Consider the following 27,515-nt stretch of genomic DNA (forward strand, 5'->3'; position numbering starts at 1 on the left):
ATCCCATCTCTTTGTTTTCCAAATTTTAAAACCCTACATTTCACAACATTGAATTGACATTCCCACTCTCATGCACATTCACTCAGTCTATTCAAGTATTCTTGTAAAGCCATACATCTGCTCTTCTCCTCATAGTTCTTTCCAAATTTATATCATCCAAATAGCTAATATGGTAATGACTTGAGAGAGAACAAACAAGATGTCAGAATGGATATAGGAGGCTGCTTCAATAGTGCGATGGGAAGGGTAGTAAGCGTGCTGCCTATGTACGAGATGAGGCAAAGAGTAAAGAATATGAATGATATGCTATCTGAAATGTGTGAGGAGAAAGGAGTACAATTTGTTAATCTGTGGAATGAGTTTGAAGGACAAAGTAAACTATATAAGAGAGAGAGAGAGAGAGAGAGAGAGAGATGGATTGCATTTGAGTGGTTTTCGTATGAGTTGCTCGGAGCGACTGCTGCTGGAAGATAGAGAAGTGAGTACAGAGAATGATTCCAACCAAGTGGGAAGTGATGTGGAAGAGTGGGAGAGTAAGACAGGAGAGATTGAAGAGGTGGTTATGAATGAGGAAGTGAGTAGCATGAGTATGGAAAATGAGAGAATGGATGGGTGTGCAAGAGGAACAGGGAAATGGGGAGGCTCAGGGTGGACAGGGATACACAACATGAGAAAGGTGGATGCTCCAAGAGGATGTGAATGCATGTGTAGACAGGAAAGGAATGGGATGACCTCGGATCAAGAGAAAGCAGTTGGAATTGAAGAAGGTTCTAAAATAAATAAGCAGAAAGGGAAATGGCCCCAGTTCAGTATGGAGAAATGAAATCAAATAAGTGGTATCAGTGAAACTGGCTGTAGATCCAGGAATGAGCTGTTGTGTTTGTATGCAAATGCTAGAAGTGTAAAAAACAAGGCAAATGAAATGGCTGCATTAATTGAGTCTGTTCACCCAAAATTTGTTGGAATAAGTGAGAGATGGGAGAGTATGATGTGTTTCGTGAGGATAGAAAAAGTAAAAAGGGAGGCGGGGGTGCTATGGATGATAGAGAAAGAGTTATGTCCATACAAAGTAGAAATGCAAGAGGAAAGGAGTCCAGGTGGTTTTGAGGCAGTATGGTGTGAGATAGAGGTGAAAAGAATGAAATACTTGGCTGGATGTTGTTACAGACCTGGTAATGTGGATGGTAATGACTATGAAATGTATAATCAAATTTGCCAAGCAAATAAGAAAAGAGTGATCATTATGGATGATTTTAATTATGGCAATATAGACTGGAATGATGAGGTAGCAACTGGAAGTAAAGTAAATGGGTTCCTTGAGTTTTTGAGGGATAACTACCTCAGACAGTATGTAACAGAGGGCATGCAAGGATTGAGGGTCTTGGATTTGACATCTTATCTGAGAATGTAATTATAAATGAGGTGTCCAATCATCCACTAATTGGTGAGAGTGACCATGAAGTGATTACCTGGGTGGTTGCCAGCAGTGTGAGGACCTCTGTGAGAAAAGGGTATATGTGGAACTATAAAGGGGGGGGGATTATAAAAAGATCAGGAGACAGCTAGCAGGTGTAGCATGGAATGAGGAGTTAGATGGAAATGAGATCAATGTAGCATGGGGGATTTTCAAGAACTATCTAGTTCCACATATACCCTTTTCTCACAGAGGTTCTCACACTGCTGGCAACCACCCCCCCAGATAATCACTTCATGGTCACTCTCACCAATTAGGGGATGATTGGACACCTCATTTATAATTACATTCTCAGATAAGATGATCAAATCCAAGACACTCAGTCCTTGTGTGCCCTCTGTTACATACTGTCTAAGGTAGTTATGTCTTGAGGTAGTCTGGAGTAGTGTTGCCAGCAGTGTGAAGACCTCTGTGAGAAAATGGTATATGTGGAACATAAGGGGGGGGGGGGTGATTATGAAGAGCTCAGGAGACAGCTAGCAGGTGTAGCATGAAATGAGGAGTTAGCTGGAAATGAGATCAATGTAGCTTGGGGAATTTTCAAGAACTATCTAGTAGATTAAATGTCAAAATATATTCCAAGGGAGAGAAGGTTAAATAAGGTAAGTGTGAAATGGATAAATAAAGAGATTAAGCATGCGATACAGAGAAAAAAGGGCATTATGAAGGCAGCATAAGGGGGAAATAACCAATTCCACGAGGACTACAAAGACCAGGCAAGGTGGGTGACTTGGTTGGTGAGGGTAGCTAAAGAGAGATATGAACAGCAGTTAGCTAATGAAGACAAAAAAAATCCTAAGGAGTTCTTTCGATATGTAGCCAGCAAAAGAAAGAATGATTATGGAAGGATGGCTGAGAAAATGGTATAAAGACAGCTGTTGCAGAAGGTGTGGTGGAAATACTTAATGAGCAATTCATAAAGATCTTTCAATCTTGTGAATGTGACTTCATGGAGAGATTGAGAGCAGTTGATGATGGGGAACAGAGACTAACTGTAAGTGAACAAGAAGTGTATGGGGAGTTGAGCAAACTAGAGGTAAATAAGACTGTGGGACTTGATAATATATTACCACTTATTCTGAAGGAATGTGCCAGGGAGTTGACACCTGCCTTTGCATATTTTTTAATATGAGACTTGCACTGGGTCAAGTTCCTAAGGGGTGGAGGGAGGGAAAGATTGAGCTGCTTCATAAGGGAGGTGATAGAACTCAAGTGTCAAACTATAGGCCTATCCATGTGTCTGGTGTTGTGGTTAAGTTCTTGGAGAAGCTTGTGAGAACTAGGATCCAGAATTGGGTTGACAACAATGGTATTATCTTTGATGGACAGCATGGATTTGCTAAAGGGGAGGTCATGTTTTAGTAATCTATTTACTTATTACAATAAGGTGACTGCTTCCTTGGACAGAGGAGAAGGATATACAGTAAAATAGTTAGATTTTGCAAAGGCTTTTGATAGAGTATCTCATGATAAATTGATAGTCAAACTAGAGCAGATGGGGTTGAATAATAGATTAGTGGATTTGATTGGAGACTGGCTATCTGATAGGTATCAACATGTTGTATATGGAGGAGCAATATCCAGGAAAAGGAAAGTCACTAGTGGAGTGCCTCAGGAATGTGTTTTAGTGCATTACTGTTTAACTTGTATATTAATGATATTGGTGAAGATTTGGATGGAGATATTCACTTGTTTTGCAGATGATGCAAAGTTGGGACAAACCATGAAGAGTAGAGAAGATGTTGTGGCCTTACAAGAAGACTTGAATAAATTGAGTGATTGGGAATGTGGATGTGAGTTCAATGTTGCAAAATGTAAGGTTTTAAAATTTGGGAAACAAAGATGGGATGCATAATTTATGCTTGGTGAGGATCAATTGTTGGAGGTGTAGGAAATAAGAGATTTTGGGTTGATATTGGATAAGGATTTGAAATTTAGAGTACATATTGCCAAAATTGTGAAGACAACACAAAGGCTTCTGGGAATGGTGCAGAGGAATTGACTTGTAGAAGTAGGGAGATTCTTGTTCCATTGAATAAGGCTTTGATTAGGCAACACATGGACTACTGTGCCCAGATTTGGTCACATGGTTTTCAAAAGGACGAAGAGATATTGAAGAGGGTCTAGAAGCGACGGACTAAGGTAGTTTTTAACCTCTGTAATGTCGAGTATGAGGAAAGATTGAGAAGTTGCAATTTGCAGAGTCTGGTGGATAAGAGGAAAAGGGGATTATGATAGAGACTTAGAAGTTAGTAAGGGGCTGTTATAGGATCAATGCTGGAGAAGTTCTGCAGAAAACAGTGGCAGATCATGGGAGAACTGGAGATCATCCCTGGAAACTGTATAAAGAGTGTGTGAGTAGGGGCATGAGAAGAAGGTTTTTTTCATGCAGAGTTGTGAATGATTGGAATGCCTTGCCTGAGAGTATGGTGTCTGCAGAGAATTTTTGTGTGTTTAAAGCACAGTATGATGAGCTGTGTGTATAATAAAAGAACCTCCTAGATGAGTCTTTGACTCCAAGGGTCTTGGATAATAATAATAATAATAATAATAATAATATCTCCATTCAAGTCTTTCCCCAATATCAATAATATACAGGATAAACAGCAATTACCCTAAAACAGAACCAAGAGGCACACTTTCCTAATCTGGGATATTGCTCCCTCATACCACAAATTGTTGATACCTATCAGACAGCCAATCTCCAATCCAATGCACTAATATTCAACATTATATGCTCTAGTTTGACTATCATCTTATAATATGGTTATCTATCAAAAGCCTTTGCAAAGTCTAAGTATATTACTGTGTATCCATCTCCCACATCAAATGCAGCTCACCTTATTATACTAAGTAAGTAGACTACTAAAACATGACCTCCCGTTAGCAAATCTGTGCTGTCCATCAAAGATAATACCATTGTTGTCAAACCAAGTTTGGATCCTGATTCTCACCAGGCTTTTTAATACTTTAATAACAACACCGGACATGCAGATTGGCTATAATCTGATTCTTGATTTCACTCCTTTGGAGCTTGACCCAATGTAAGATTCTTATTAACACCCCAACCGGCCATGATGACTATAGATGTTCAGCAAAATCTGGATATGATTTTGTAACACCTACTGATTAATATGGATAAGTGCAATTTGGTATCACTATTTCATCCACCATGGCTGGTAGAGAGGTTAAACAAATATGTCAGGGCAGATGTTAACTCACTGACACATCCCTTCAAAACATGCAGTGATATATCATCAAGTGCCACAGCCTCATTAATACCAAGTTTGCTTAATTCTACTCTTCCTCACTCAGAGTCAACCTTTCCTCCTCATCATCCACTGTTCTCAATCTCTCCATGATGTCACAGTCATAAGGATGAAAGACCTTAATGAACTGCCCATTAAATATTAAATATCTCAAGTATAGGCTCCAAAGCATGTTCTTATGCCATTTTCTTATCAATGCCTTCCTACAATATTCATTTTTAATTTAATTTTATTATTTTTTTTTTGCTGGCTACATATCGAAAGAACTCCCTAGGATTTTTTTTTTTTTTTTTGGCTTTATTAGCTAACTGCTGCTCATACTGAACTTTTGCTACCCTTACCAACCAAGTCATCTTCTTTGCCTGTTCTTTGTATTCCTCATAGAATTGATTATTACCATTCCTCTTATTAAGCCTCTATAATGCCTATTTTCTCTGTATGCTTAATCTCTTCATTCATCCATTTCACATCTACCTTATTTAACCTTCTGACCTTTGGAATACATTTAGACACTCTTCTACTAGATAGTTCTCTAATATCACCCAAGCACCACTGATCTCCTTTCTGCTCAACTGCTCATTGCAGGCTACACCTGCAAGCAGTCTCCTAAGCTTCTCGTAATCACCAGCCTTGTAGTTCCACATATACCTTTCCTCACAGCAGTCCCAACATGGTTAGCAACCACCCAGGAAATTCCTTCATAGTCACTCTCGCCAACTGAACTGGAGGGTGATTTGACACCTTATTTATTATTATTATTATTATTATTTGACACCTCATGAAGTTCAAGACTCATCAAGGGAGGGCACCTACCCCTACAACTCTCCGTCTCCATCACTCAACCTCATCAACCAAAAGCATCATCTACAACAATCATCAATGCCATCTACTGTCCACCACCACCTCTAGTATTTTCACAGACATTCACAAACATCCATGCCCATAGTGGGATTCGAACCCGCAGCCTTTTGGCTGGAGTGCGGATACTCTAACCACTAGGCCAACCAAGCTGGCTAATAATTATAATAACATACTCTGATCAGATGATCAAATCCAAGACACGCAATCATCATGAGCCCTCCGTTACATTCTGCCTGAGGTAGTTGTCCCTCAAAACTCAAGAAACTCCTTTTCTCTACTTCTGGTTGCTATCTTGTCATCCTAATCAATATTACCATAATTAAAATCACCTATGATCACCATTTTTCCATTTACTTGGCTAGTTTTCTTATACATTTCCTGATCACTATCGTCCACATTGCCAAGTCTATAGCAACATCCAGTGAAGGATTTCATTCTATTCACTTCAATCTCACACCATATGTTCTCAAAACTGCTACCACTCTTTCCTTCCTGCATCTCTACTTTGTATGGACATAACTCTTTTTCTATCATCAATAGCATTCCATCTCCATTTTTACCCTTTCTATCTTCACAAAATGCATCATACCCATCCACCAATAAACTCTATTCCTGTCAGGATGTCATCCTCATCCAACCATGTCTCATTTATTATAACAATTTTTGGGTGAGTAGCTCAGTCAATGCAACCATTTCGTTTGCCTTGTTTCTGATACTTCTAGCATTCATATAGAAACAATAACTCATTCCTGGATCTACAAGTTTCACTGATGAAACTTATTAGATATGACATCACCATACTTTCCTTGAGCCATTTTTGTTTCTCCTTACTCATCCCAGACAGAACCTTCTCCAAATCTAACTGTTTTCCCTACATCGCAAGTCATGTTCTTCACTTTTTGTCCAGACATGCATCCACATCCTCTTGATGCATCAACCTTTCTCATACTGTATTCCCATGTCTTCCCCGAGTCTTCCCTTTTCCCTGTTTGTTTTGTACACTTGTTCTCTCATTCTCTACACTCATGCCACCCACTTCTTCATTCATAACCACCACTTCATTCTCTCCTTCCTTACTCTTCTGCTCTTTTACATCACTTCTTACTTGCTGAGATTCATTCTCTGCACTCATTACTCTCCCTTCCAGCAGCAGTCTCTCCAAATGACTCACACCAGAACCATTCAAAGGCAGTGCAATCCATCACTATTATACAATTCACTTCTTCCTTCAAACTCATTCCGCACATTAACAAACTGCACTCCTTTCACACCTTTCTGCTAACACATCATTCATAATTCGTGCTTTCTGCCTCATCTCATCCCTATCATATCTGGGCAATACTCTGATTACCTTTCCTATCACACTGTTATCTTTTATCCTTCTCGACAACTCCAGATATCCAATCTTCATTCTCCTTGTTCCCAGTCGAGTCATTTGTCCCTACTACCACTACCACGTGTTTTGCTCGCTTACTCCTCATATTCAATGCCTTAATCACTCTATTCATTTTACCTCCCGGAAAACAAATCTTGTCAATCTTCTCATTTACCACACCTCTAATAATCAAATGACCATACAATGTCACTTGTGGGTTTTCATTACCTTTTTCATACTAACATAATTTGTTTTCATCTTCTTCACTCTTCGATACATATCTCCAATTCTATTCATTTCACTCCATATCCACCTCATCTCTTGCCTCATCTTCACCAGCTCAGCTTTCAAATCTTGCATCCTTTTTTTATTATCATTCACTCTCATTATTTCATCACCAGTCACACACTTGTTTGCCATCATCCTTGTTCACAACATTACTGTAACTGCACTCTGTTTTTCAACATCATTATTGCCCATTTTATTGTTGATTTCACTGTTTTTCAAAGTATCACCCGCTTTATCATCAATCAAACTTTTTTCTTTGTTATCACTTCCATACACTCTCTGAACATTTGCACAATCTTCAACTGCCATGTCATTTATGACATCGTGTTCCCTACTCATATTTAAAGTATATATTTAAGCAAGCATTATGGTTCATCAGAATACTGCATTTCCTACATACACTCATTCTTTACTCTTATTTGGCCTCTGCACATATTATTATTATTATTATTACAGGCGACTCCAAGGAGTCCTCAGACTCATCGAGGGAGACCCTAAGCATGTCAAGAACTATTCAGCATTCACAAAGTATCTATCATACTTTGCTTTGAACTCATTCATAGTAATGGCACCCACAACAGACTCTGGAAGCTTATTCCACTGATTCACCACCCTTGCTAATTATACTCTTGCTCAGTTTCCATGGATGGTCCCTAGTTCTCCCATCACTAGACCTGTTCTGAAACATTTTATCTAAATTAACCTTGTAAAAACCCTTAGTAATTTGAATGTCTCAATTGTATCACTTCTTTTCTGCCTATCAACCAATTTCTGTAACCCAAAGATCTTCAACCTGTTCACATAAGGTTGATTCCATAGATCAGCTACCATCTTGATCACTTGCCTCTGGATCCTCTCTACCTCCTTCCCATCAAGAAGAAACCCTGGCACCAGATCTGGGCACAGTAGTCAAGATGGGGTCTTATCGAGGCTCAATAAAGAGGAACAATAACCTGCTTGTCTCTGTTCGTCAAAGTATTCTTCAGTAACTAAGTGATCTGATGAGCTGATTTAGCCACTTTTGATATGTGCCGCCCATAAACTTCAACTCCCTATCCACCAACACTCCCAAATCTCTGGCTTTGTCAATTTCCTGGAGTACAGTTCTGCCAATGTGGTATACTGCTGCTAATCTTTTCACCTTAAAATGCATAATCTTACACTTTGCCACATTAAACTGACATCCATTCTCCTTAGCCCAGTCTGCCAATCTATCCAAATTATCCTGCAAAATTTTGACATCATGTGTATTTACTATTGCTCTACCCAACTTTGCATCATCGGCAAATAAATGAACAGTTTCTCTCAGATCACTTCCTATATCATTAATGAACAAATTAAATAGCAGTGGTTCAAGAACAGAACCCTCTGGCACACCACTAGTCACAGGAGTTTATTCAAGAGTAGACTCTACTCCTGAAGAAACAGTTCTCTGATATCTGATAAACAGTTCTCCATCAATCACCCTCCTATCCATCTCATGTGCTGCAGTTTACTGATTAGAATCCATGTGGTATGCTGTCAAAGGACTTAGCAAAGTCTAGCAGAATCACTGTAAATCCATTACCCTTATCCAATTCAGCCGTCACTGTATTATAAAATGTGAGCAAGTTACTGTTTATGCCCCCTGCCTTTAATGTATAGCATCATACATCTCTGCTAGGGGATGTGCTTTGCATTAAGGGTAAATACCAAGGATAGTGATCAAAGCTTATTCCACCTTTACCACGAGTTGCCTGGACTTGCACTATGTGTGGAGTCGCCCAGATTTGCACTATGTGCAGAGTCGCCCTGACTTGCACTATGTGCAGGCACAAACTTGACTTACTTGTCTGTTTGCTTACTTAGGAAATAGGATTAAAACCAAGTTTTATTTAAAATTGGTATCTTTAATATATAACATACCCAAGGTAAAAAAAAAAAACTTTCTACATATATATACATATATACACACAAAATATTCACTAACCTGTACTTGGTCAGCATGGTGAATTTATGGCCTAACCTTCCAAGATGAATCCGCCAGAAATAAAATGGCCCTCATTCTCTTGAGGCAGGATTGTTACTACCTATGGCAGCGCAGCAAGCAGTTAAACATGAAGGCAGAGGGTGCTAAGAATCCCCAGGTAACCAGATCATGCTGCCATTGGAAACTAGACCTTGGAACACTAAACTGTAGGACTCTGAGCAGTGAAGCACGGCAAACTGAACTAACTGAAGAGCTAAAGCGACTAAAATGGGACATTCTTGAACTGGGCGAAGTCAGACATAATGGTGAAGAAATTCTTCGATTAAAAAATGGAGACATATTATATTATAGAGGCCAAGATAAGGAAAGAATCAGTGGAGTGGGATTCTTGATCAACAAAAAACTGAAGAACAACATAAGAGAATTTGACAGTATATCTGATCGAATAGCAAGTATTGTTGTTCAAATCTAGAAAAGATACACTCTTAAGATCATCCAAGTCTATGCACCAACAATAAGTCATACTGACAAAGAAATTGAAGCCTTCTATCATGATGTATCCCAACTCTACAATAAAGGAAAACATCATTTCAGAATTGTAATGGGAGACTTTAATGCTAGAATTGGTATTCAACATTCAGGTGAAAGCTCAATGGGAAATTTTGAATATGGCATGAGAGATGACATAATAGAATTTGCAAAAAAAGAAAACCTGTAGATCATGAATTCCTTTTTCAAGAAAAAAAGCACATAGAAAGTGGACATGGAAAAGTCCAAATGAAAAAACTAGTGAAATTGACTTTATCCTCAGCAATAAGAAAAATATCTTTCAAGACTGCTCTGTTATAAACACCTTCGACGTTGGAAGTGACCATCGTATGGTACACAGTAAAATCCAAATAAACTGCCAAAAAGAAAGAAGAAAAATGTTTTGGAGAGCAAAGCAAAACATAGATGTACACAAACTCAACATTAAAAAAGATATATTCCAACACCAACTAAACAACAGATTTAAACATCATATTATAGATGACAATGCTGATCTATCAGAAAGTAATGACATTATTATCCAAAACCTTTTACAATGCTTACTTGAAATAGCTGGTACCACAGAACAGAAAACAAAACAAAATCTCTGAAGAAACAAAACAGCTTATGAAGTAATAAAGAGAAATGAAACAATCAATTTAACCTACAGAATAAAATTGAATACACGGAATTATGCAAAACAATCAGAAAACGTATCACAGAAGAAATAAGAAAATTCAGTTGTAAATTCATACAACAAACAATTGAAAACAACTGTAGCCTCAAAAAAGCCAAACAGCAACTGATGATTGGGAAACAGATGGTTGCAGTCAAACTACAAGACAGGACCATCACCAGAGATAGATATGCTATAGCAAAAAGAATTGAAGAATTCTACTCAATATTATATCACGATAATGAATTAAATGAAGAAGAAGAAGAAGAAGACGACTACGACACAGCTGAAGTACTACAGATTATACCAGAAGAAGTTATGCAGAGTATCCAAAGCTTCCAAAATTGGAAAGCTGCAGGTAAGGATGGAGTTATAGCTGAACTTCTAAAAACAGTGGAGAAATAATCTACAATCTCTTGGCAAAACTATTTACTTTATGACTGACGAAAAATGATGTACCAACAACATGGAAGATGGCTACCCTAATTCTGATACATAAAAAATGTGAGATAGAAGACTTGACAAATTACCGATGTATCAGTCTACTATCAGTGGTCTACAAAGTGTTTGCAAAAGTCTTAGCTCATAGGCTTTGTGCGACTCTGGACCTAAAAGAACAGGCAGGCTTTCGAAGGAGCTTTAGTACAATGTGCCATATTCAAGTTGTACAGCAGATTATTGAACGGTGTAATGAATATCAACTACCACTATGTCTTCGTTTTATTGACTATGAGAACGCCTTTGATTCACTTAAAACTTGTGCAATACCTAAAGCATTACGAAACCAACAAGTGGAGGAACCCTACATCAGAACCATCAAATCAGAATACACCAATGCCACAGCAGCAATTCATTTCAATGGAAACATCTCTACTGTGGGAATACAGAAAGGTATAAGACAGGGTGACACAATATCTCCAAAATTATTCACAGCATGCCTAGAAGAAATATTCAAACTTCTTGATTGGGAAGGGAAAGGTCTGAAGATAAATGGAAGATATTTAAGCCATTTGCACTTTGCAGATGACATAGTTATCTTTACTTCAACTGCACATGAATTATAGACTTGTATCCATGAGCTCCAAATTGCTAGCAGAACAGCAGGCCTAAAAATAAACCTAAAGTCCAATTTATGTTCAATAGCTATGTTTAATTAGAAATAATAAAAATCAATAATGAGGATGCATTCTCAGCTGATGAAAGAAGCAGACAAATGAATGATGAACGCCACCCACTGTTCGGCCAGACCTCAGTGCCCCAAAGACTAAGATCCCGACATAGCTTCCTGACAACTGTTGAACTACCTAAAAACCTCCCAGAGACAAGACTTCAACAATGGCTTGCACTATATCCTGAAAATAATACTGGTATTCCAACAGCCAAACATCTTCCACGTGGTGCCCACTTGGACTGGAATACCTGGAAAAGCCTAAACAGACTCCGGATGACAGGACGCTGCAAACAAAACCTCATCAAATGGGGCTACCTCACTGGCTCAGACAATTGTGAGTGTGGGACAACCCAGTCCATAACGTATCCCTTTCTTCCATCGCCTTATTCAAAAGAGGACCTTATATTCTGCACAGAAAGAGCAGTTGATTGTGCAAGATACTGGAGGAACATCCGACCATGTTTATTGTATATGAGTTATGTATAGCTTCCTTTTTTTCATATTTAATTACTATTCCCTATAATTCACCTACCAAATCTAAGCTAATCTCATTGTAACGTATCCTATTTTGTTGTAAATCATGTTGTACCACTTACTTACTACTGTACTACTTGTGTTTGGATACGAAACAAACAATAATGAGGAAATTAAACAAGTAGATCATTACATATACTTAGGACAACAGATATCAATGGAACAAAATATCATTGATGAAATTAAAAGGCGCATGATGCTTGGGTGGAAAACATTTGGAAAATTACATTCAATATTCAAAAGCCAACTACCATTATGCCTGAAGAGAAAAGTTTTTAACCAGTGTATTCTTCCTATACTCACATATGGCTGTGAAACATGGACACTGAATGCAAAGGAAATTCAAAAATTAAGAACAACACAATTTAGTATGGAAAGAAGTATGCTTGGTATCACAAGATTGGATCACAAAAGGAATACATGGATAAGTAATCAAACCAAAGTCTCTGACATCATCATAGGAAGAGTGAAACATTTGAGGTGGTAATGGGTTGGGCATATTTGGGCATATTGGGCATTTTTGCAGGATGATTTGGATAGATTGGAGGTCTGGGCTAGGGAGAATGGATGTCAATTTAATGTGGCAAAATGTAAGGTTATGCATTTTGGGGTGAAAAGATGGGAGGCAGTTTACTGCATTGGTGGAACCGTGCTCCAGGAAATTGATGAGGCACGAGATTTAGGAGTGTTGGTGGATAAGGAATTGAAATTTAGGGGACACATTGCAAAAGTGGCCAAATCAGCTCATCAAATCACTTGGTTGCTGAAGAATACGTTGACAAGCAGAGACAAGCAGGTTATTGTTCCTCTGTATCGAGCCTTGATAAGACCTCATCTCGACTACTGTGCTCAGATTTGGTCACCTAGGTTTCTTCTTGATGGGGAGGAGGTGGAGAGGATCCAGAGGCGAGTGACCAAGATGATAGCAGGTCTGTGGAATGAACCGTATGAGAACAGGTTGAGGATTTGTGGGTTGCAAAAATTGGTTGATAGGCGGAGGAGGGGAGATATGATTGAGACATTCAAATTACTGAAGGGTTTCTATAAAATTAATTCAGAAGATATTTTTGAGAACAGGGCTGGTTGTGGGAGGACTAGGGGACATCCATGGAAACTGGGCAAAAGTGTGGTTAGTAAAGGTGTTAGAGCTGGGTTCTTTACTTTTAGAGTAGTGAATGAGTGGAATGCGCTCCCTGAGTCTGTGGTGGATGCTGTGACAGTGAATGAGTTTAAGGCGAGGTATGATAGATACTGTATGAATGTCGAATAGTTGTGATGAAAATGATTTGGGGCCTCCCTCGATGAGTCTAATGACTCCCTGGAGTTGCCCGTAATAATAATAATAATAATAATAATATTGCTTGAAGACAAGATCAACGATGGACAAAAGAAGTACTGGATTGGATTCCACAGGAAAAACTACCACGACGTCGACCTAAATCATGGTGAATTGATGATATCATCAGATTTGCAGGAGTGACATGGAAAAGGAGAGCCATGGACAGAGTTTACCATTTTGACACTAACACCCTCAGGAAATGCATTAAATTTACCAACCACTCTCTATGCAGAGAGCCTGTTCCTTCCAACCTTGCTCACACCATCCTTATACAGTTTCCAGGGATGGTCCTATCTTGTCTTATCTCCATCTGTTTTATGAAAAAACTCTTCTGCATTAATCTGGGAACAATCTCTTACTGACTTATATGCCTAAATCATATCCCCTGCCTCCTATTCACAAGGCATCACAAATGGCATTTCCTCGGTCTCCCTTCAAACCCACTCATTCCAGAGAGTGAAAAGCCACCTTAGTTAATTATCTCTGGACCATTTTGAATATATTTTCATCTCATTGCCATCTTGGTTTGCCAAGTGGTTAGCTTATTAATTCTTCAAGTGAGTTTAAACTCTACTATGCAAATAGAAGTTTGTAATTGTTTCAGGTGGATGGGAAATGAATTTCATCATCTGGTGCGAGACCTTTTTCCCACTTATTGAAGGCTTTGGTTTGAAAAAGTTCATGTTTGTTCCTTAGAATATGGTTTCCAGACTAAGTAAAAAATAAATAACAATGCAAAAAATATATAAAATTCATTTAAAAACTTCCTCAGCCCACTTGAAGGTACAAATGTACTATTAGTTTACAAAAACCTTTTGCTGTGGAAGTTACATGAAAAAATCTTTATGAACACTACATGACGAAATCTGCACTTAATAACAGATATAAACCATATCCATATACAACTAAACTGTAACCTTTTTACTTTTGCATGTCAAAATACTTTTCATCATTGTCAAGATCCAATTTGATGATCACAACTGAGCAATGCAGACTCACACTTCAAGTCAATGTTTACACTCCAAACTCATTCACCTTCTTCACTATTTGTATACTTCATCCTTTCCAACCAAATTTCAAAATCTTATTTTGCAACATCAAACTGGTAGCTGCACATACTTGTCCAACCAACTGTCCATTCAGATCCTCCTGTAAGAATGCATCTACTTGATTTCTCGATATTCCCCCCAGTTTATCGTCATTTGCAAACAGCTATACTGTAAAATTTTGTGCAATAATTTAAATAAATTTATCAAACTCAATTTTACAGGGTTTTTATGTTGAATAATGCAGAAAAAGTTAATGTAAGATTCCTTTGTCTGAATATAAATTAACTGTATTCTAATTTGTATCAAATAATTCATGATTAAAATATTGTACTTAAAATCAGAGAAAATGATATTAGCATTGTTAGTAAGATATAAAAATAGTGTATCTGAAAAGTTTGCAACAACTTTCGAACAAATTAATTGCCTAAAGCGCGGACCCTCAGCGTGAAAACCAAAGTGATGTCATCATGCTGCCGGAAAATTATGGACATTTGAAGTTTAAGAACAAAGAACAGGGAACGTATAAAAGGGAGCTGAAAAGAAGAAAAAAGGGCATGGAAAAGAGGAGAAGGATTATGACATTACTGCCACCACTACCATGGGATACCACAGAGGGGAAGAAAAGGAAACTTGGACCCTTTGCTCCTGCTGCTACTTCAGATGTTTTGGTTCCCGATAGCCGAGTGGAGGAAGTGAGAAGCAATGGCATGGAATATGCAACCTGGGGGGATGGGGTAGCGCCCATCATCAGAGCTGTTTTCATTGGCAATTCCTCTAAAGAGTTCCAGGAGGTTTCCAAGGAGTGACTAAAGAAATGTACATCCCATCGGATAGCTTTCCATGATTCCTGCAATGGGCTTGATGTCAGGACAACAGATTAGCCAACAGTGGAATATAAGAACTGGAATACAGAAATGTCCGTGTCCTGTATAACGGAGAGAGAATTCAAGATATCCAGACTGAGGTATAGTTCATGAAAAAGGACTGTAGGCTTACAGAAAAAATTGTGAATAACAAGTGATAATGTTAATATTTTGCTTGTATCTTATATAAGAGAAATTGTATATAAGTGTTACAAAAGATAGGTGGTATAGTTTTGTAAGGTATTGTGTAGTAACAAGGTAGAACTAGTGTATATAAATTACTGGTGCAAGGAATAATATTTCCTGAAAGTTAGTTAAGTTAGAGGAGATAGTTGTTCTATACCTAGTGTAAAGAATGTGTGTTTCATAGTGCTAAGTTGAGTGTGAATATTAAGTAAATGTAAAAATGCATGCACTTCAATGATGCAATAATTTTGCTGAAGTTAAACATGTTAACAGAGTTAGTCATTTCACTGTGTTGTAATTTCATGTTAAGTTAAAATAAAATGCTTTGTTTATGCAACTATTGATCGGATCATTTGCCAATGCACTCTCTCATAAAAAATTCATACCTGTGTGCATGATCAAGTTCAGAATAGCCAGGACTTGCTAAAGAGAGATTTGTTGAGACCCCACGACTTGCTTTATAGTTAAAGAGAATTTTGTTGAGACCTTACCTTTATCCTTACTCTTATTATTCTTAGACATTATTAATTTTTCTAGACTGGGAAAGTCATTAATAAAAATAAATTTTGTCTAGAAGAAGGGGTCTGAGAGAATAAGTGTGCTGCAAATCTTTTAGTCAGTGATAGTTGAATAAGCAGGTGGCTAGGTGAGTGGTAGGATCAAAGGGCAAGAGTAAGAAACAAAGGGGAGAGAATAAAACATTAAGACAGGAGGGCTTAGTGAACAAAAAAAGAAAGGAAGGTTAAGGATTAATGAGAACAGGCGAAACTTTGTGAGTAGCATAAATTTTAAAATAGTAAATAATAGTAATAACAAATTTTTTTACAATTTACATTTACAATTACCCCCCCCCATTTTAACCTATCCATATCATTAATATATAAGTAAACAATAATGGTCAAAAACCAGATCATAGAGGTACACCACTAGTGACTTTCTTCTTTTGAAATACTTTTTCTTCCATACACAACCAGCTTTTCATGTGACATCAAAGGCCTTTTGCAAAATGTAAGTACACCATATGCATCTCCTTGTGCAAATGCATAAGTTGTCTTGTTGAAGTAAACTGGTAAACATGAACTGTCCTTGAAAAACCCATGCTTAGCATTACAGAGATTGCTGCTATGATTAACCCAAATCTATATCCTAGCTGTCTGATCTATATACTTAATCACAACCTCAGAAACATAGATTAGATTATAATATGCAGGTTTAGTTGTAAAGTAAAATTTTACTTTTTTATCATCTTTCCACTCTTTTTGGACTTGGCCCATTGCAAGATGACTGTTAAACATGCACACCAAGGCAGCCTTTAACTTGGTGAAATGTACCTTGCATTGCTGTGTAGTTTCAAATGAAAACTAAATTCCTTTTCATATAATTTATATATATATATATATATACACACACACACACACACACTGTATATTGTATAAGCCAAGACATAAAACTAAGAAATATTAATCCATATCTTACTTGAATTAAGAAGAGTCCAGGCTTGATTATGATTAGTTCTTCCTTCAATAGTGTAAGCTAATATAAAGCGACCATTATTAGCTCCATCACTCCAAAGAATGCGAGCTGATGTAGCAGTCAAATCCTCTCCTATCACTGCCCCAGGAGATCCAGGAGGACCTTTAATTTAAGAACATGATCACAATATATTAAATTCTGCAGTGGTATAGGCCAACTCTATAGAATTTCAATAATTCATCACTGAAGATATGATGAGAAGTAGAGAAACTCCAGAATGAGCGATTACGAAAAGTGTGTGCAAATCACACATCTGATAACATATTGTAGGATATCTGAAACAATTTTTCTTCAAACAGTATATTTGAATTTTTTTAATTATATATATATATATATATATATATATATATATATATATATATATATATATATAGGCACCTATCAGGTCTTTTTGACTAAAGGTGAGTTAGCTGGTCTTATATACAGGGTATCCCCCCCAAAAACTTGGGTTTTTCATCTCTCAAAGTAAGCAAACTGGCCTGAACACGCATGTTTACAGTGTTTACAGTCATAAATACTTAGGGCAAGGAAACCACCTTTTTTTCATACTCATTCCCTAGTAAAATAGCATATTGCTATCCAAACAACCATAAGGTTAAGGACTGAACAACAACAACATGCACACACACACACACATATACATATTTAAATATACCTTAAAAATTTTCATGAGTATTCTGACTACCAGAAATAAGACTATAATTGAAACATTGTATTTACTTTTCAAAGTTAGAATTGGCATAAAAAGATTATGCTCATTTTAGCATAAATTCAAAATTTTAAATAGAAATTTGTCTTGAAGAGCAATGTGAACATTACAGGAAGTGAGTAATGTTCATTGTTGCTTTAATTATTAATCAAATTTCATCACACCTTTCCAAAGTTTTTTTTAAACGCTAACATTCAATAGCACAGAATTTACATAAAATGTAAATAAATCTCAAAGGTAAAGTAAAAAATATATACTTCAGAAACAGATATAGAAGAAAATAAAGTGAGTGCTAGTTGCTCATAGATAATGTCAGTGGATAGAGAGGATATGAATGCAAGAAAAAAAGCAGTTACAGTGAAAGAAGTATGAGTGAAAGAAGCAGTTGGAATGAATGGATATTTGAATAAAGAGTGTAATTTACAAAAGTATAAAGAGCTAATAAGCTTCATTTCAGCAATGAAAACATTACTTAAATTAAGGGGATATTAAATTAAATCCCACATAGTTTTAAAACCGAATAAGAAACTCAAAGATTGGAATCAGAGAGTTTCTTGCCAAATATAGTAAACTATAAAGTATCGGCGACACTAGCGTTAGCCAATGCAAGTGATCCTAGTACGTAGTACAATACCGGACGACTCGTTGCAAAGGTGGAGGAAGTTCCGATCGCTATTCTTAGGTATTTTCCATAATGTAAAAACACATTTCCTAGGAAATGTATGCTGTTATTACATTATGGAGGGAGGTCACTACCCAGACCGGTTTCAGCCTTTTTTGATGCTTCATCAGTGAGTAGCTAGACCTAATACCAAAGTTGAACTTGAACTTAATTGGTTGATGGACTGAGTCCTTGACTCTTTATCCCTTCATCTGGATTTTAGATTGTGGGTGATGAGATTATTGTGGGTAATTTACCCGCTCATTGTGAGCATTGAGGCTGTATCAGCTTTCTCTTGCGATGGAGGATTTCGGTTTTTTATGTTTAAAACAATCTGAGGGCTTGTAGTCCGCTGCCTGTCGAACTAGCTGATTTGGGTGATTATCCGTGATTGTGAAGAATTTCTCTGCAATGCTTGTCATGTAGGTCTTAATATCTGGAAGATTGGCTTCTTGATGTAACTGGATGTTTCTGATGAACCATGGGGCATTAAATGCCATTCTTAGGCATTTATTCTGTATTATCTGAAGTCTGTTGATGTTGCTTTTAGTCGTGTGACCCCAGGTTGGAGAGGCATAAGTTAGTTGCGGTCTGATTACCGATTTGAAAAGTAGGATTTTGTTGCTTATGCTTAGGAAGCTGTTCCTGTTCAAAAGTGGATATAGCTGTGCTATAGTCTGACCTGCCTTAGTGGCAACACTATCCATATGTGACTTGAAGTTTAGACGTCTATCATGATGAATTCCCAGATATTTGGTAGAATTGCGCCAAGGGATGATTTTACCAAACATTTGTATGCTTGTATTCGGTTCTGCTTTACGTCTGGTGAAAAGTACTGCAGAGCTTTTGTTTGGATTAATTGCGATACGCCACTTGGTGTACCAATCCTCCAATTCATTGACTGCTCTCTGCAGCTTGATTGTGGCCAGGTGTGGACGGAGGGATCTGGCTATAATGATTGTATCGTCGGCATACAGAGCGGTGATAGCTGGAGACAGTTTGGGGAGATCTGCCATGTATATGGAGAAGAGTAGGGGAGATAGTAGAGAGCCTTGAGGTACTCCGGCCGTGATTCTCCTCTCTGTGGATCTGATACCGTTGAGTTTTATTTTAAATTTTCTGTTGTGTAGATATGATTTGATAAGTAGCACTAGTCGCAATGGAATACCAACTTCATGTAGTTTAAAAATTAGTCCATGATGCCATACTCTATCAAATGCCTGAGTGATGTCTAGAAAAACTGCGCCAGTGTGTTGGTGCCATTCATACCCTTGGGTATGTTCGATAACTCTGTAAATTTGTAGCGTTGTGGAGTGATATTTCCTAAAGCCGAATTGTTCATCTTGAATTATATGGTTGATATCTGTTGCCTCTTGAAGCCGTGTGAGAATAGCACGTTCGGCTATCTTACCTATGCATGAAAGAAGGCTGATTGGTCTGTAATTTTCAGGAAACTGTGTATTTTTCCCAGGTTTGGGAATTAGGAAAACGTTGGCAATTTTCCATCATTGTGGGAAATAATTTAGCCGGAGGATGGCATTAATGATGGCTACTAGATGCATAACCCTTTGCGAGGAAGTAACTTGAGTACCTTATTTGTTATTCCATCTGGACCTGGAGCCTTTTTGTTATTTAGTTTCTTAAAATCTCATATACTTCTGTTGGTGGCACGGATTTGTTATTGGATTGGAATGAGGCATTTTGAGTTTTACGCACTTGGGTGTGAATTTTACTTATGAAATTTATATCTGTATTGATATAATTGGGGCTGCATTGTTTTTCTAAACTGTCAGCAAATGCTTCAGCTTTTTCCTCGTCATTGTAGACAACATTAGATTCACCTTGGATTGGAGGAAATGTAAAATGCTTTGAACGGAGTGATTTCATCATTTTCCATATTGACTGATCCTCTGTGTTTAATTGGAGAATTTTGTTATTCCAGAGTTGGTTACGGTGGTCCTTTAGGGCATATCGAACCTGGTTTGTTGCTCTATTGACTGCTTGTTTATCCGCTGGGTCCATTGTTCTCTGATATTGTCTTCTTAATCTGTTTTTCTCTTGGATAAGACGTTTTATATCCTGTGGAAGTTTATTTGATGGTGTACATTTGGTTATATTTGTTACCTGTGTTATAGCTGTCAGCAGTTGTTTTTCAAGAGTCTTCACTGCTTTTTCTATATCTTCAGCAGATGTTATATGTGGTATTGGACCAAGGTTTTCCTGGAAGGCTGAGGGAAGTTGTTTCCAATTTATAAATGTGGTGGTGTTTTCTGTTATATCTTGTATTGTGTATAGTTGTAATATGATGGGGTTATGATCAGAACTTAAGTCGTTGAGTGCTTGTATCTGATAGCTGTGCGCTATGTTTTTTAATATAGCTATATCTAGTACATCAGGACGACCGGTAGCTCCATAATGTGTGGGTTCAGTGGGTCCTATTACTGTTATATTTCTTGAAGTGGTGTAAGAGTTGAGTATTCTTCCATTAATATTTGAGTTTCTGCTGTTCCAGACTGAGTGTTTGGCATTAAGATCTCCGGCTATAATCACTGCTCTGCCTGTATTTAGTATCACCTCTAAGTCAGATTCAAGGAGTTTTTTATTTGGGGGGTTGTAGGCTGCATATATCGTAATGCTGCTTGTGTTTTCCATATGTATTTCTATTCCTGTAGTTTCCATGTGTTCTGTTTGGGGTTCTGCTATTGAATTATGTTTTATGTTACTTTTCACAAAGATGGCAGTGCCTCCACCTCTAGCAAAGCATCTGTCTGTACGGTAAGTGCTATAACTATTGATTCTGATTTTGTCACTTGGACGAAGATGTGTTTCATTTATGAGGATGATGTCTGCTTGAGTTTCTGCTGCAAACTCCTGCAGCTCGTGTAATTTGATAGATAAACCATTTGCATTCCATGAAACAATTTGTAATGATTTCGGTTTTCTTTTAGATTTATCCATTAAGAATTTCCATAAAGAGTGATTGTGTATGCCTTAAGATGATATCTTTGGCTTCTTGAGTTGGGTTGGTTTGTTGGAGTTCAGCAAGCATTTCACCTAAGTGGCTTGTTATGTTCAGTAGGATAGGTTGGTTGGTTTGCTGTGACTGCTTTGGTTTTGGGTCTTTTTGGAAGGTTGATCTTGTAACTTCAGCATACGATCTTCCATCCATTGTGGAGACTATGGTTTGATGGGAAGACGCTTGTTCTTGAAGAGGTTTACTGATTTTGAGTTGTAATTTTTGGTTTTGAGGAAATGCTATACAGCCCCTATAGTTTGCAGGGTGTGGTCCTCCGCAGTTTGCACACTTTGCTGGAAGTGTACGAGGTTTATGGCATTCATTTGATGCATGTTTGCCACCACATTTAACGCAACGAAATTCAGCCTTGCAGCATTGTTGGGCATGCCCAATCTTCTGGCATCTATGGCACTGGGTTGTAGTTGATTTATGTTTCAATGCCTCAACTTTTATGACTAGATCACAGATGGTTTGGAGATTGTATATATGTTTTTGGTCTGGGCTAAATCCCTTAAGTTGGAGGTCTGCAGTGAGGTCTTCTATTTGTAATGTTTCAGTTACTCCCCTTAACACTACTTTTAAATTTTTTTCACTGTTGAGTGCAAAAGTGTGATATGGCAAATTGTTGTTGTCTAGAAGTTTGGTCATTTTTCTGTAATCTGATGATGTTTTAGGTTGTATGTGAATCCCTTCTTCTGTGTTTGTGGCTTTAATGAAGGTGATATCTGAAGATTTCAGTGTGGATGCAACGGACGTCCAGTGCTCCTTGGCCCTTAGGACGACTGGGGGTACCCTTTCTTTAATTACATTATCTGGTTCTATCTCCACTGTTTTGGGTGTATCTGCAGTAGAGGAGATTTTCCTTTTCTTTTTGACTGTTTGAAATTCTGTGTTGGTTTCCAAAAACTGCGGAGTATTATCCTGAGATGCAGCATTCTCTGTATTCATGGAGTGACTTGATTCTGGTTCAGTCAACATACTTCCTTCATTAGAATCATCCATCCTATCTTCTGTGACTGCTGTAGGGGGGAATGTATCTAACAGCTTTACTTTCCCTGGCCAGTTGTCGCTCAAAAGTTTTCCTAATCTTAGGAATTCTCTGTAAACTTCTTCAAATATGCCTTCATTGAGAGGTTTTGTCATGATTGATAGAAGGCAACAACTCTATTAGAATAAAGTTTGAGAAGTGGGACCTAGAGCCCAATGTAAATATCCCGTAGATCAAATCGATCTACCAGCAAAGGTAGTAAATGTTTCACAGAATGAAGGACACTTACCTCTATATATAAATATCCCGTAGATCAAATCGATCTACCAGCATCAGTAGCAAATATTTTACAAAATAAATTTTTTTTCAGAAAATCATAACAGCTATTTAAATCACTGATCACATATATAAACACTTGGCAACCGCCATTTAGAACACTGTAATCTAATACCAAAGTGTATAGCGAAAAGAACTTATATACTCTGCGAACGAGTTTTCCAAACAGGTGCAACCATTAAGTTACTTAAGTATAAGGAGCTAATAAGCTTCATTTTGGCAATGAAAACATTACTTAAATTAAGGGGATATTAAATCCCACATAGATTTAAAACCGAATAAGAAACTCAAAGATTGGAATCAGAGAGTTTCTTGCCGAATATAGTAAACTATAACTAAGAATAGCGATCTGAACTTCCTCCACCTTTGCAACGAGTCATCCGGTATTGTACTACGTACTAGGATCACTTGCATTGGCTAACGCTAGTGTCGCCGATACTTTATAGTTTACTATATTCAGCAAGAAACTCTCTGATTCCAATCTTTCAGTTTCTTATTCGGTTTTAAAACTATGTGGGATTTAATATCCCCTTAATTTAAGTAATGTTTTCATTGCCGAAATGAAGCTTATTAGCTCTTTATACTTAAGTAACTTAATGGTTGCACCTGTTTGGAAAACTCGTTCGCAGAGTATATAAGTTCTTTTCGCTATACACTTTGGTATTAGGTCTAGCTACTCACTGACGAAGCCTCAAAAAAGGCTGAAACCGGTCTGGGTAGTGACCTCCCTCCATAATGTAATAACAGCATACATTTCCTAGGAATTGTGTTTTTACATTATGGAAAATACCTAAGAATAGCGATCTAAACTTCCTCCACCTTTGCAACGAGTCGTCCGGTATTGTACTACGTACTAGGATCACTTGCATTGGCTAATGCTAGTGTCGCCGATACTTTATAGTTTACTATATTCGGCAAGAAACTCTCTGATTCCAATCTTTGAGTTTCTTATTCGGTTTTAAAACTATGTGGGATTTAATATCCCCTTTAATTTAAGTAGTGTAATTTACAAGTTTTTTTAGAACAGATAGACAACAGTTGTGTAAGAAAAAAGAGAAAGAGAGAGAAAACATTAGTGAGTGGAACAGGAAATTAGCAGAAGTCAGTGAAATGAAGAAATGAAATGTATAGAAGAGGACAGAATAATGAATAACATGGAGAAAATAAAAATGAGATAGAAAGATAGAACTGTGTATATTGTGTATGAAGGATGACGAAAGAATATTTTCTGCACAGAAAGATCAGAGATATGATTGCCATAACAGAGTATAAAATGTGTAAAGAATTGATTGTAATTGTTGGACAGAGAAGATAATTCTGTGAATCTAAGAAAAATGTAAGCGAGGATTTTTTTAAAATTATTGATGTTAGTAAATGTAAACTATTATAAGAAGGAAAACATGGATATGTTGCCAAGAAGTTATTATAATTAGTTCTGTGAGTGAGAGTAAATATTCAAATATTTCAGGAAGAATGATAACAAATTCCTTTAAAAAAACATAGAATATGAAGGTAATTGGAAATAAGAGAAAATAAAGGTCTGTGACAAATTTTCTTTATTGGTTTCTCGAGAATGGAGTAAACTTCCATATTAAAACAATAAAAATGTATCCCTCATACATAAAACAACAAATTACATGATAACCACAGTAATAAACTTGAATGAAAGTGTAAATATTTCATACTGAAAATAACAGTACATCATCATCATCAGTGTGTGTATAAACAACAAGCAAATCAAAGAACAGGAATACAAGGAACATACAACAATTGGTGTATCGATTAAAAACAGTGGTCATATGCTAGAAATTAATATTCATATTAATCAATAATATTAAAACCATTTTCTATATTTACATTAAATGAGAATCTCCCAAAATTTTGGATGAGAGAGACAATCTTTCCAATTCAGGTTAGGCCAATGTAAAACTATGCCATACCAGACCAGACTTTTGAGGTTTTATGTGTTCAATGTAATATTACTTTCATTATTATTTTTTTCCCAACAAACAGCCTGCCTGCCTAAAGTATGTCAAATTACATTGTCAAGAATCTAGTAAACACAGCTAAAGAAAGAGGCAACAGTTTGTCTTTTGTAGATGGTACCAGATGAGAAATTTTGTTGATAAGAAAATATGTGGGAATAAGGTGAGACTTCTTCAAAAATTCTACCAATAGGTTCAGAGATAAGAGTTCCAAATATGAGAATTCCAATCCTTTATATCTCTGTATCTCTGAACTTATTCATAGAATTCCAAAGAAGTATCACCTCATTCCCACATATTTTCCTATCAACAAAATTTCTCATCTCTTACCATCTACAAAAAACAAACGGTTGCCTTTATCTATAGCTGGTGTTTACCAGATCCCTTTTGAATGTATGATATATGCTGGGCAGACAGGCCATTCAGTGGAAAAAATAATTAATCAACATCAGTACTAAACTGAAGACATGAAACCTCAAAAGTCTGGTTTGGCACTCAGCATAGTATTGACACTAAAAAAAATATTCTCTGGAATGACAATTGTCTTCTCCATAGAAGCAGTTTTAAATATGACCAAATTTTATAAAAAAAGTTACAAAGCCCTTTTACATCAGCCTAACTTGAATCAAAATGATTGTCTTTCTCTTCCAAAAGTTTGGGAGATTCTCCCCAACTTTTATGTAAATATCAAAAATAGTTTTAATATTATTTATTAATATTAATTTCTAGTATGTGGCAACATTTTTAATTGGCAAACCGACTGTTGTGTGTAACTTGTATTCCTGTTCTTTGATTTGCTTGTTGTTTCTACACACTGATGATGTGTTGTTATTTTCAGTATCAAATATCTGTACTTTCATTAAAGTTTATTACTGTGGTTATCATGTGATTTGTTGTTTTATAGTTATGCCACAGGTGCCTATAAAGATTAGTACCTCATACATAATAATCATTGTTACATGTAGAAATTCAATTCTTGCAATTTTATTCTCTTTACCCACCTGAAAGGAAGGCAAAGAATATTGTGAGAGTATCCTGTGCACTCCCTGAGTTCACATTATTACCAGTTTACTATCAAAAATTTTATTTTAAAGTATTCTCTTATTTGTCAAATCTCATATTTCATTCTTCTGAAGGAGTCTATGATAAGTAATAATAGATATAACAATATTATTATTATTATTATTATTAAGCACATCCATAAAGCAACTGGAAGAACAAGGAATATTGTGTCATTCAACTGGGAAAGACCTGAGTTAGATTCTTATCGTGACTAGAGGAATCTTTAATCTTTATATGGGCTTTCTCAAATGAAAGTGAGTTAACCAATCCCATATGAAGGCAGTAGGGTTTTTTTTTTCTCACAGAAATGTGGGTTTTTCATCCTGCATACAGGCAAATCAGCCAAGAGAACACATGCAATTTATAGACAAAAAAAAAAAATACTATCAGTAGTGGTGGTGTATAGGGCAGGTTCAAGGTTTAGAGGTGTAAGAGGAGAATGTGTTCCAATTACTGAGTACTCTGAATGAAAATAAAGCTGTAGGACAGGATGGTATTTCACCATGGGTTTCGAGAGAATATCTTAAAGAATTGACAGCACCGTTGATGTAGCTTTTCAATGAAAGTCTGGGTACGGGAAAGGTACCCAAGGAATGGAAGGAAGGTAAGCTAGTACCATTGCATAAGAGTGGTAGCAGACTGGAAGTGTCTAATTATATGCCAGTTTGTGTTTCATCAGTGGTTGTTAAGATCTTGGAGAAATTAGCAAAAGACCATATACAGCATTGGGCAGATGAGGGTAATGTTATCTGTGAGAGTCAATATAGATTTGTTAAGGGGTGCTCTTGCTTTATTAACATGATTGAATTTTATAATAAAATGTCAAGAATAGCTGATGAGGGAAAGGCTTATACTGCCATTTTTTTTGGATTTTGCAAAGGCATTTGACAAGGTGATTCATGATAGGCTGATATTTAACACGTTCGCTGCCAACTATGAGTATACTCGTAGTGGGTAATCCTGCTTCACAAGCCAGCTACGAGTATACTCGTAGGACGCTTACCGCCGGTAACGAGATTATTGTAGTGACCTTGAAGAAGTGAAAATGCTTGGCTTGTGGGGCTAGCTTCAAAACTGTGTATTCTCATAGACCGTATATGCTCTGTACAAGCCAACTACGAGTATACTCGTAGGTTGTTTGCCTCCGGTAACGAGATTATCGTACTGACCTTGAAGAAGTAAAACAGCTCGGCGTAGGGGAAGAGACCATGCCAAAGTAGCGTGGCAGCGAACGTGTTAAGTTGCAACATATGGGTTCAGATGTTGGGTTAGTCAACTGGATTCAGAATTGGCTATCTGACAGGTATCAGAGAGTTGTGTATGGTGTGGCAATATCAAAGAGGCAGAAGTTTACAAGTGGGGGGGGAGTCCCACAGAGCTCAGTACTGGGACCTGTGTTGTTTAACCTTTATAATGACATTGTCAGTGGATTGCAGGGGAATATTCAGTTGTTTGCATATGATGTGAAGATGGGATGGGTTTTTAGTAATAGTGCAGCCCCCCTGCAAGAGGATTTGAATAAACTAGACGGATGGAAAAATGAATAGTGTCATGCAGCAAAATGTAAAGTCCTGAAGTTTGGGATACATTGATGGGAGGCTGTATACTTGATTGGAGCAGCTATACTGGAGGAAGCAAGAGAT

At 37.1% G+C, this 27,515-nt stretch overlaps 1 protein-coding gene across 4 annotated transcripts in view; it reads right to left on the reverse strand.

Annotated features, from left to right (window-relative positions):
* The window catches only part of LOC150110083 (contactin-like), a 690,381-nt gene that overhangs the window by 255,263 nt on the left and 407,603 nt on the right, over window positions 1–27,515 (reverse strand). For all 4 annotated transcript variants that reach the window (XM_090391236.1, XM_090391210.1, XM_090391218.1 and 1 more), the window contains exon 16: window positions 17,059–17,217. In XM_090391236.1, coding sequence (XP_090247362.1) covers window positions 17,059–17,217 — 159 coding nt within the window. The remainder of the gene's footprint in view (window positions 1–17,058; window positions 17,218–27,515) is intronic.

This window comes from Typopeltis vanoorti, chromosome 1 (genome assembly GCF_054136105.1).
Source record: "Typopeltis vanoorti isolate ZY-2024b chromosome 1, IOZ_Tvanoo_1.0, whole genome shotgun sequence".
NCBI classification, from domain to species: Eukaryota; Metazoa; Arthropoda; class Arachnida; order Uropygi; family Thelyphonidae; genus Typopeltis; species Typopeltis vanoorti.